General features: G+C 42.0%; 1 protein-coding gene across 1 annotated transcript; it reads right to left on the bottom strand.

The window, feature by feature from the left end:
- Positions 1–725: 725 nt before the first annotated feature.
- Positions 726–9,725, bottom strand: mppe1 (metallophosphoesterase 1). The gene is made up of 9 exons (XM_068599017.1): positions 9,199–9,725; positions 8,921–9,029; positions 7,407–7,510; positions 6,433–6,513; positions 4,886–4,994; positions 4,464–4,544; positions 2,887–3,009; positions 2,517–2,657; positions 726–1,743 (listed from the first exon to the last, which is right to left on the bottom strand). The coding sequence occupies exons 1-9, from the start codon at positions 9,447–9,449 to the stop codon at positions 1,558–1,560; spliced, it is 1,185 nt and encodes a 394-aa protein (XP_068455118.1). The 5' UTR covers positions 9,450–9,725; the 3' UTR covers positions 726–1,557.
- Between the last annotated feature and the right edge of the window lie 2,637 nt (positions 9,726–12,362).

The following is a 12,362-nucleotide window of genomic DNA, read 5'->3' on the forward strand; positions in this document are numbered from 1 at the left end:
TGCAATAAAGCCAACAGGAGAGTCGGGGAGACGTCTAATCAAGCGCAATAATTGAGATCACCTGTGCTGCCACCTGTGTTCAGGGTCTTTAGTGCAATTTCTTTCTTCTTTTTTTAGACCAAAAAAGTGACAGTTATTCATTTTATGACTTCACTCTTGATACAGGGAACGCCACGTGGACCAAACTGAATGTAGAACATGTTCCCGTGCTCGTACTTTAACGTCAAGATTGATTTTGTCCCGTTCACAAAGAAGATTAGGAGCGAACCGCATGGATCAGGTCTTCCGTTCCAAAAAAAAACTGCACGTGTCATCAATTTTGTTAAAATGAATTGAGAACTAGAGATGATTTTTTTTTTTTTTTTTTAACGAGACCTGAGACAATAATTCAAAAACTCAGTTAGTTGATTGACAGAAACTTATTTGGTGACAATTTTGTGAAATCTACCTTTTAAAAGGAGTTTATGTAAATATACGTTTTCCTTTCGGACAGTTGCTAAAACAGAATTTGTCATTCGCATTTTCCCAATTTGTGAACGTAGAACAAATCCTGTTATTTAAACACGTGACACATCAAGGTACTTCCTCATATTCAAACACATCTGATAGATAGCACCACCACGATATACAATAGATCGTCCACACATGTCGTCTCACAGTAAACGGCTTCATATCGTCCAATCGTAAATGAAATGTAAACAATTAGAAGCAGAGTCAAATGTGAACAGGAAGATGTCCCCAATTTGTGTTTTTGATTTAAACTTTTTTTATTTGACATGATTTTGTGCTTCAATCACATTAATCATAATGTGTCCATCTCTGAGCCCAATCCCTGGTTTTGAGACGTCGACAGCATCGAGAACATCCCATGATGTTTGGTATTCATCCATCGCGTGACACCGGTTTCAACCACAACTCTATAAAAACACAACTTCAGATTCTTATTTATTATTTACAGTTCATCAGAAATGTTTCAACAACTTGGCAAAGCCCCTCACAAACATTTGGCACAGAAAGTCAGCAATAAATATATTCACATATGCATCATAAAAACAGCAAGAAACCTGGATGAATGACCGGACATCAACAACAACCAAACCGTGAGATTATCAGTGTGTTTACATCGGATCACATTAACATCAGTGAAGAGACACAAATCTGACTTTACCACCATCATTTCAATGTGTACTTATTTAAATTGTCTTCCTCAATGCCACTCAATGTGTGTGTGTGTGTGTGTGTGTTTTGTAATGATTCAACAGGAAAACTGTTCCTTTTCCTTTCCGTAGACTCCATCCGAAGGGATGATTTGCAACAATAATTTGGCCCCACATCCGTTTTGTCACCACAGGATGATAATCACATCATCAATATCCAAAGTGACCGTCCCTTTAAGACATCTAAAACACACAATCCTTCACAGTGCTGTCAAAAACCAGACTTTGGTCCCGTGCCGACGAGAGAGAACGTCACAAAATCCTCACATCTAGTATTTACCAAGTCCAGTGGACTCTCCTCTCGTTGGCTCTGTCCCGGTGCACTCTGGGTAATCCTAGTTCACAGAGACTTGTGCTTCCCCAGCAGGCAGAGGCTGAGACACTGCAGCAGGCCTTTCATCCACAGACAGTGAGCCAGGAACAGCAGCAGCATGCAGGCGCCGGCCGAGCAGTAAACGCCGATCACCGTGCTCTCCTCCGGCAGGAAACACTTGGCCAGAGCGTGGCTGCCGGGCGACACCGACGCCTGCGAGGGGGAGACGAGGAGGACACGAGTGTGAGGCGATAAGCAGTGTTCATGTGGGCAGACGGGGCTGGTTGGCTCTTTGCTGCACATTTCTATGTTCATTGGATGAGGATGAAGATGTTTATTGTCAACGTAAAAAACAAAAGGAGACAATGAAATGAAGTTGCCGACTCGGCAGTCAGTTCAGCAGCAACGAGGTAAAAAGACATTACTGATTTATAACACTTGGATATATAAAAGATAAAACACAATGGCTTTAAAGTGGGGAAAGTGCTTTGTTAAACTCTTGATTTTTTTGGATTGTCCTCATAACACAATTTCATCGTTCAAAAAGTTGACAATGTGTTCACTAGAATCTGTTTAAAAAGGCATTTGTAGCCGTTCTGGAGCGTTTGAACCACATTATCTTTATTCATTGTAGATATTCATATTCCACTATGAACAAAAATATCCGGCTCCGAATCATGTTTTGCGACACGCAGCCGACAGACGATTCATCGAAGAATAAATAATTGTCAAGAATCAATTTGATCTCCGAGTTGCTATTTCAATGTCTTCACTGTTGCAGTTTCAGGTGAAGGCCCAACAGCACGGGACAGCCAGTGTGTTAGTTTATCAGAGGACTGAAAACAGCTGACTGCTGAGGTTATGAATGACAAAATATTGATTATAGCAGCTTAAAAAATGTTCTGCAAAACAGAAGTGTGTACTTTTTCGACACAAAGAGTCTCTAAACAGCGCAGCAGCGCTCTCCGGGTGTCGACTCCGCTCACCAGGATGAAGCTGGGGTTGTTTCTGTTCCTCCAGCTGAAGGATGGCACGCTGATTTCTGGGTACTTGTTGTCATGGAGAACCTCACATCCGCTGTGGGTGTGTCCGCTCAGGATGAGGCGGGGCTTAAACCACTGCAGCAGCTGAGGACAGAAATCCCACATTTACTTCAGAAGCCGGTTGCCGCTGGCTTACATCACCAGTTTCATCATCATCATCATCCTCCTCATCATCATCCTCATCATCTGCGGCCTCTGTACAGGATTATTTCTGACAGCAGACCGCTGTGCTGTGTTTTAATTGGATGCAACCGCTCCGGAGAAGTGAAGCCCCCACAGTGGAGCCGGTGTGACGAGACTGCAGAGCGCTCACCCTCTGTGAGGCCTCCTTGGACAACACGTCGTACTTCTCTCTGAACAGCAGGTGGCGCTCTTGAGGCGGTGCAGCGTCCAGTCCCGTGCAGCCGGCATCGCTCACCCTGAACAGAGGATAGTGCTGCAGCACCGGGAGAACATGGGAGTTAATACCTTTTTATTGTTTGTTTGGTTTTTTTAATTCTAGAAGGATGTTGAGGACTGATTGACGAGAGTTGATGTCAAGATCCTGAGATGTTTAGTCCCAAAACCCGGCTAAAGCAACCACTTCACACAACAATTACAAACAATAAATTAGCCGATTGGCTGAAAATGAATCAACACAAATTTGTCATTTATCAAGGAAAACGTAATAATTCATCTACTTTTTATTAATAAATAAATGTTTTCTGGTTCAAGCTTCTAAAATGTGAGGATTTACTGTTTTCTACGGTTTATTTAATTGTATATAGTTTAACATTTGGGTTTTAGACAAAAATAGTCATTTGTACAAGTAATGTGTAACTGAGTAATGTGTTAACATTTTGAAATAATACATGTTTTATGCATGTTAGACACATTTATCCAAAATTCTTTTGTTTTTTTTCTGGATCTTCCCAAAACAATTGAACATAGTTTGTGGGATTTGAACAGCAGGTGGGTGCACAGCGTTACACTAGTCCACGGTGTCGGTTAACGGGGCAACTGCTAGTTAGTTGTTCTTTATAATCTTTTTAGAATAATCTACTCAGAACTGTCAGAAAACAATGACAAATGTCTTCAAACGCTTGTGTTGTTTCTGTAGCCGCGCTGGTAGAGCAGGTCGGGCCCAAAGCCAGAATGGATTTGATTTACAGTGATGTGGAACAGACACATGAATTCAAACATCAAATCAACTGCTTACATATCTGCTTAAAGGGATGTTTAAACATTCCCACGAGGCAGCTTCTTCCTCACTGTGACTCATGCTTGTGTGCTTTACTTACTAACTAAGTTTAGACAAGTGGACGCCACTGAATGGGAGCGAGTTAACCACACAATAGTCAGTTAGACATGACTAACCTTACACCCTTTGTTCTGTTTATCACCAGCACACACACTCGATACACTTTCTTCCTCCTCCTTCAGACTGCATTGCTCAAAGACTCATTTTATAGTCTCAAAGTTCCTTGTTCCAACCTTGTGGGACTCACTTTCTTACTTTCTCCGGCGCAGTACGAATGTTTAAATCTGTCCTGCTGTCCATACTGGCTGGTAATAGATCCGTCTCATGTCATTGACAGGAGAATAAAACCACGGCCCTCCCAGATAATTTGAGCGGATCAAATTCAGTAGGTGTCCTATTAGTGAGAAATGATTTTCTTTCCTTTGATCATCCCTCTCCTCTGAGGTCACCGAGGAGCCAGGAATGGGTAATAGGACAGGAAGTACACATTCATCTTCCCTTGTACATATGAGTTTGTGATTACGGAGACAAGCTCGATCACTTCAGCACTGATTCTAGAGGAGCTTCTGATGAAGAGCGCTTGTATCCTTCCCCGCTTCGCGCGTTAAGACAGAAAGAGAGAACACCAGCAGAGCGCAGCAGCGCTTTACCTGCAGCATGATGGGAGGTGTGGGAGGGTAGAGCTGCGCGGCCTCGCAGCTGTCCGTCACCCCGCTGCCCGACTGTGAACTCTGCAGGAAAGACAACGGAGTCTTAGCGTACCGTCTTATCCACGAGCTCGCAATATGTCCTCCAACGACGTTTGTTGTTTTGTTTCCCTCCACTTCTCGTGCAGGAAGACAGAAACACAATCAGCCGCCGCTTTAAAAAAGCAGCCAAACGCCTGCTCCAAGTACGACTGCGCTTCGGGATGGAAGTGTGTGTTTTTCCTTCTTCCGCCCCTTGACTTTGAGTCTTTCTCACTACACGAGCAGCAGAGTGTGTGTGTGTGTGTGTGTGTGTGTGTGTGTGTTCAATTTGCCGACAGCCCGAACGCCTGCAAACCAACTTCCAAACAAAATGTTCCCCGCACCTGAAGAGAGCAGTTGAGGTCTCTGGAGAGTTTGATCAGCTCCTTCTCCACCGACTGGCAGATGGGACAGCCGTCGCCGTGAAGGGCCACGCTGTTCACCAGCAGGAAGCTGGAGAGAGAAGACACGGCAACAACACTCAGCAACTGTGCCAGGAAGTCGGAGAGAAGACACGTCGTATAACAATGTTCTCATTCTGGGGGCATTCAGAGCATTTGGTTGAGCGCCTTCACAATGAATCCAGCATTGCTGCGGTGACCTCTGTGGGGTTAGAGGTCGACTGTTGAGCGGCTGACACCAGCTCAGCGGGGTGTCTATTGATGTGACAGCACACACGCAGGATGTATTTTATGGATATTTTAGGCATCTGAGGACTTTATTGTGAAACTTGATGAAACAATGTACATCAGGGTTTAATAATGAGTATTTGTATCATTAATACTCAGTGTTGTCGACATTTCACAACATTAATATTCTAAATGGGTCCCTTTGTATTTCCTGTTTTGATCACGCAGTAGCAGACAGGAAGTGAACAGGGAACAACGCTGTTGCCGTAGCAACAGAATGGGGACAAAAAGGTCTGTAATCGATACAAAGTTACAGTTTAAAATTATTAAAGTTTTCATTTTAGCACCTTTTTGCATTAGTTACACCTGTATAATGAAAACATAATGCATAGTTGGGAAATAAGTAACAAAAACAGTAATCTACAATGTAAACAATGAAATACATAATGAATTATTTTTAGTTTAGTTATGCAAACATGAGTCTATTTTTTCTTTCTGTATTACATATATATATATATGTATATATATATATATATATATATATATATATATATACATATATATATATATATATATATATATACATATATATATATATATATATATATATACGTATATATATATATATATATATATATATATATACATATATATATATATATATATATATATATATATATATATATATATATACATATATATATATTACTCATTGTATTAAAGGATTTATGTCTATGTTGGATTCCTAAAACCATATTTTCTTAAATAAAGTGAAATAATGATAGAATATTAGAATAAAACAACATGTCTGTCTAAAATAAAGATGAAAATAAATGACTTCAGTTGAAACTTCATGAAAAAACAATGCACCGCACAATAATTGAACTTTAGTTATGAACATCCTTGAAACTAGTTTCATATTGTAGTGAATATACCAGAACGTCTTATAGTTTCATATATTCAGTTTCCAGGAAAACAAGAAGAAGGTTTAAGGACTTTCAGGACTCACTACCAAACTAAATGGGCGGGAAGTAGATTTTTTGCATAATCAGCAGACTGTGAAAACTGAAATGCAAAGTCATATTTTTTTGCCTTGAAGCAAAGATCTCAGATCTCTGGAGAAGTGAACTCTCTTGTCTTATTTAAGAGCACTCCTCCCGTCACAGACTGCCTCTCTAGGGGGGGGGGGGATTAAACCTGTGACCTTCCGGTCTGATGAGTCACGTTCCTGCGGGGTCCTCATGTGCGTCGCATCCACTCACTTGACTCCCTTTTTGGTGACGATCCTGGTGGAGGAAGCGTTGAAGACCTTCTCGAAGCGCTGCAGCTTGAACCAGTCCATCCTGCGGGGAGACAGACAGACGACACGCTCACCACACGGAAATCAAAATAGCCAACCTGCTGCTCGGTCTGCCACGTCGGTCCGTCACGCGGGGTTACATAAGAGTGTGTGTCTGCACGCTCCCAAATTTATGAATCACATAGGCATGAAATGACAAACTGCAGGAGGATTTCATGCAGCGTGGTGTGTTTGCTTTCACCGCTTCTTCCACTGAGAGTTTAAGAAGAAGAATTTCAAACAAAAGAGGGGGTTACGTACACACACGCACGCACACGGACACGCACAAAGAACGCAACATCAACGCAATATAATGCAATCTGATACTGACAGTCAGGCTCAATAAACATAAAGTAAGACCTCTGTAATACTAGTTTTATCTTGAACAGTTGAGTCTGTCAGGTCTCCAGTATGTCGTCTGTAATGAAGCTTGTTACAATAACATTTACAACAATATTTTAACATATCGCCGTCCCATAAAACAACACATGAGACGTGACCTCATTGTTCTTGCAGATAACTAGAGAATGTCATGACCTTGTTCAGTATATCTCAGTAAAAGTCCTCCTCATTGGCTCATAATCAAATATTTCCTCAAAGATAATGCAACATGGACAAAGTCCCTTTGTTCTTATCGTCTGCTGACTCTGCACTCTAACAGCATATGAGGCTTTTATTCACATTTATTTGGCAGCCAATAGTCTTCTTTAGATACAACAGCTTTTCTTCCGGTTGCAGATGTTTGTAACTGAATAATACAATTTAAAAGTTCTTCTTTTATTGTGACGCCCGACCTGAACTCATGACAGCTTTATCAGAGGTTACCTGAGCCTGGTGGAGTATGAAGACTAAAGGTTGAACCATAAAAACAATAAGCCTGTTCAGCCTGTTTCTTACTCATAATGGAAACCGATGTCATGGTTGCCGACCAGTACGACCAGTTCGGTGTCAGCGGAGTGTCTGAACATCCGGTGGAAGCGCCGCACGTCGTCCTCCCAGTGCTGCAGAGAGACAACACAAGCACACAGTTGAGCGCCGGGCCTTTAATAAGACCAAACCCGCCTGGGAAGCTTCATGAGAGCTAATGGGATCTCTGTGGGTCACCCAGCAGCTCCCATGGGTGCCTGTCTGAGCCGGGTGGCTTTGATTCACACTCCAGATTCAATTCTGCACCTGCAGGGGCACCAAGCCGCACACAGGAGACATTTAATTACATCAGCGCTCTGGGTTTACGTGATGTTTTTTCTTCTGATGTGTCTCTAAATGACTCCCGGGTGCTACTCTGAACTAGGGGGGGGATTGACAGATGCACGCATTACAAAAACAATGCTGATTTTAGGTTCTGAAATGTGTAGATTTGCATCTTTTTTTTTATGGTTTATGTCTTTTTGAATTAGTAAAAAAAAAAGAGGAAATAGCCATTAGTTGCTGCGTGCCCTACTTGTGTTATGATTTCTCTTTCTGTAAATTCAAAGCTTTGAATTATTAAGAGAAAGCCTGAGACAATAAGTCAGTTAAAGGGAACTATTCTTTATCAACCACAGTTACATGTACACAAGAAGGTCTGTGAAACCCCATGAGCCTCCAGGTCAGGATTTCTGGAAAGAGACTTTTCCAAATATATGTAATTGATGCTCTGAGCACCACAAGTGGAGTGCCACATAGTCCAGCTCTATTGGAGAGTAGGCAGACATCTTGATGTTTCCGAAACTACCAAAACATACATATATATATAGTTTAGATTTTGTCAAACTGACTGTGCTTTCAAGTTCTAAAACGTGAGGATTTCCACTGTCATTCGAGAAAATAATTGATACACAACGAAAAGATCTCGATATAGCTGCAGACTTCTTCCAGTATTTATTTTTCTGAAAATGTAAAGCTTTTGGGCCCTTCCTCTTGCAAACAAAAAACATCCCACAATTTACAGAAGAGATGCCAAGCGAGTGTGAAAATGAACGAGGGGAACATAATAGATTATTGGAGACGTTACCGTCTGCAAGCTCTATTTCCTGTTTTAATGAGGCTTTCCTGCGTGCTGCACTTGCTCAACACCTCATCTTTCTTCCATCTGACTTGACGGATCACATATGACGATCCAGTAATAGATGTGTGAGCTTTTCTCCCAGATGATGTTTTTGTTTTTTTCCTCCAGGATGAATGAACCTTGAAGAGCTGAGAGGATGCAGGTTGCTGCTGTTGTTTATGTTTTCCTTGAAAAAACCTGCAGCCTCCGGTGCCTGGATGGTACAAGGTGATGATGATGATGATGATTACCAGAGAGTGCTGGCCCCTGCTCTGCATCTTCTTCCACCATCACCCTCATCACTACCACCATCCTCCTCATCCTCATCATAAGCACGGTGGGTTTTCAGACAAAGCAAGAAGGGAACAAGGGAGCTCTACGTTACCTTCGGTGAGCTCCACTTGCCTTCGTCGAAGATATCCCCGAGAATAAACACTATTTCGGGCCTGAGCAGCCACAGAGCGGTCTGGAAAGCCCTCTCCATCTGCCATTCCCTGTGCGTTTGGAGACAACAAGTAAGCGTCATTCGTTGTTTTTGTTTACAGTCCTGCAGAGCCCCGGAGCACGAACGGCTGGATCGAGGACGAGTGATGGATTGCTTCTTAAAAAAAAAAAAAAAAAAAAAAAAAATACAACATAAAACAAATTAAAAAAAGACATTACCTCCTCAGCTTGTCGAACCAGTGTCCTCCGACGGCTCCGAGGAGGTGCGTGTCCGACAGCACCATGGCGCGGACCGCTGCGTCCATCGGCCGGCCGTCGATGCCCTCTCCCCCGCGTGCATGGCTGATCTTGGGCCAGGCGCACTTGAGGATGGTCGGGAAGTAAATGAGATACTCGCAGTAAAAGAAAGCGCCGCCGACCAGGAGGATCAGCACCAGCGCGACCATCCACCTGACGCTAAACCTCGGCATCTCGTTGTTATTCGGCGTCTGGGATGCCCTGAACTGGCGCACTGGCGGTGATGGAGCGGTCCATGAGGCATCTTCCCCCCCTCGTCCAGACGCGACTGTTCAGGTCTCCAGCCGTGTGATGCTCATGGCAAGTGGCTCTGAGGCCCCGTTGTTCCCGGTGTTCAAAATATGAGATATAAAGTATAAAAAAACCGCAAAATGCCCTCAGCCTGTAGAGAGACATGCAGCCGAGAGAGGAGCAGCAGTCTGCAGCTGATGCGCAACCAACTCGCTCCTCTCTGCTCTGAACCGTCAAGCTGGAAACAGCATTTCCGGTGCTGGTTCTTTCAAAAATAAAACTGAAAATGCAATTTTACGATCGCATCTATTTGGAAAATGATGTGTGTTTTAAAATGGCATATGTGATGTACTCAGATGTTTTACCTCAGTAAAAATAGCAATACCACACGGTACAATTCGTGGCAATTATGTAAGCTTTTATTTCTTCCACCACTTGGTTGGGCAGGTTACACACAACTACAGATATATGGAACACATATGTAAAATATCTTAAAAACAATCATTACTGACAAATAGCATTTCTTGTGAGTGATAGTGGTTGAGAAAGTATACAAGTAAACGCATTCAAATCTTACATAAAATACAAAAGTAATATCATCAAAGTATATGTTAAGTACCAAGAGTAAATTCACTCATCATGCAGCATGGCACGTTTCAGAATGAAATATGATAATTATTCATGTATCAATGTGTAAGCATCACTAATATTTTTTCAGCATAACATACAACTTGTGTTACACTCTTGTAAATACATCTTAAATGTATCTTTTATTTTTTTATTATCTCACAAAGTCCCACTTTTTTCTCTCTCAAACGTGGCAAATTAAATTCAATAAAAAAATTAAAAAAATCGGCCAACTTCCGGTATTTTTCTTGCGAACACCTGCTGACTTGACTGTATGATCGAGGAGAGGTGGAGGGTGGGAGGGATGGCCAGACCGAGATAGAGGAACAACAAGACTTGAGTTAAAAGTTCATAAAGAAGCCATGTTATCATTTTGTAACCAATAGGACTGTTAATAAATCTGATCAGTGGTCAAATCTGACAAAATCTGGCATCTGTCCACACAAACATACAAATACTAACAGATGGAAAGGAGCCAACACCTATGGGACAAAGGAGATTAAGTGATTACGAGCTGAAATCTAATCAGCGGGAGACCGCTTGTGTGTGCAGCCATGAAACTACAAGCAGAGGAGTTTCAGCCACACAGGAAACTACTTTAACCAAACTGATCTATTTATGGCCTTAAGCTACACCTGCTCAACCAGTCAGTCTGCGTTCACGAGTCATGCATGTTCCTGTTATGATCTGCTTTTGCATGCAAAGAGGGGCCCCTTGACTCACATCCTGTCTTCCCGCTGACTCTCCCTAAAACATTTGTTGAAACTTATGTTCAGAGCGAGACTTGACTCGTGCAGAATGGGGAAGCTGCAGGAGTGAAAAGTAGAGCATTGCAACATCAGCACGGAGAGGAAACGGATGCATGGCAACATGACTACAGGGAAAGGCATCTCAGTTTTTCAGACTTGTGAATTCTTTGTATAAATGATTCTTTTTGTCTCGAGAAACCAAAGTAAGAGGGTGGAGCCTCAAAACTCTGCTCCCCTCCAGATGTTGGGCCTGGCTTTGCTCCACTCACAAGTCGGAGAGGGCGTGAATCGCAGAGGACATGTATTTGCTTTAAATTGCAAACTGACTCTCAAATGTGCGACTTGGTTGTAAACCCTGGAACTGATTAACAGAGCTGTCCTGTGAGTAGAAAGAAGAAAGCGCTGATACCAACAAACCCACATCACGTCTTTATGTAAAAAGATTGTTCACACAAAGAAACTCAAAAGCTGGGAGCGGTCAGAGGCTTTAGTCTCTCCTGTGGGTCAAACTATGAACACATTAATAACATATGACTACTAGGCGCTGTAGCAAATGCCACATTTGAACAAAATAATAAATAGTGCATCTGTTGGACACTATATTCAGCCGTGGATTAATACACATTGATTTGTTTTTAATGTTGTTTTGTGGCACAGAAGAAGATTAATCAGTCCGCATTAAGGATTCTTGCATCTGTTCATCGTCGACAAAGAATATCACGCTTCATTAACGCAACAACTGAAGACATTTCCACGACTCGAGTGTGCACTTCAGGAGATGACGCCCCGCTCGTGTTATAGGGAAGTGGTGAAAGTATCTGCTGCTTCTCTGCGATACGGATTTGATTTATGGTAACTCTCCATGGTCCGCTCATTATGAGATCCTTGTGCAGATGTTATGCTGTGTGGGTGAAAAGAGAAGTGCAACTGTAAGCTCCCCTTACCTGAGGCCTGCCAACGCTGTTTCACAGCTGAATTTAAAAGTGAGAGGAGTGATACAAGTAATGGTGAAGAACCAGCAGCTTTTGCACTGTTTTCTTTAAAAGAAAATTGATATTTTAAGCTTGACATTTAATTCAGGAGGGGCAGGTCACCTATCCAGGTTGCATTTTCTGACCTAAGAAATGATCTATTATGATAATAATATTAATCTGTGTTAGAATATTTATTTAAATGTAGTGTCTGAATGTGGTTCAGCTTGTAAATGAGAGTTAGAGTTAGATGAGAAGACACTATGTGGGGCAAACAAGTAGCTGGAGCCAAAGGTACACAATCCTTAAAAACAAAATCACTATTTAACAAGTTCCCTTGAATTGAACTAATTCAACCAGCTGAGACTCCAGGAAGTTACTGCTCCTATTCAAGACATTTTGGCAAATATCCCCTCTAACAAACACAATATTTTCCTAAAGAATACCTTTCAATTGATACAAACTAGTTTCAATGTCTAAAAAAACACAGAGTCATGACAAAACTAAA

This window comes from Clinocottus analis, unplaced genomic scaffold (genome assembly GCF_023055335.1).
Source record: "Clinocottus analis isolate CAN_PGR_092001 unplaced genomic scaffold, fCliAna1.0.p SCAF_11, whole genome shotgun sequence".
Lineage (NCBI taxonomy): Eukaryota > Metazoa > Chordata > Actinopteri > Perciformes > Cottidae > Clinocottus > Clinocottus analis.

Excerpts from the sequence above, each read along its gene's own strand:
- mppe1 (XM_068599017.1), bottom strand. The coding sequence starts at position 9,449 with ATGCCGAGGTTTAGCGTCAGGTGGATGGTCGCGCTGGTGCTGATCCTC. Across the intron at positions 7,511-8,920 it reads GCAAGTGGAGCTCACCGAAG|CACTGGGAGGACGACGTGCG; the intron begins GTAACGTAGAGC and ends GTCTCTCTGCAG. Across the intron at positions 2,658-2,886 it reads CCAAGGAGGCCTCACAGAGG|CTGCTGCAGTGGTTTAAGCC; the intron begins GTGAGCGCTCTG and ends TTCTGTCCTCAG.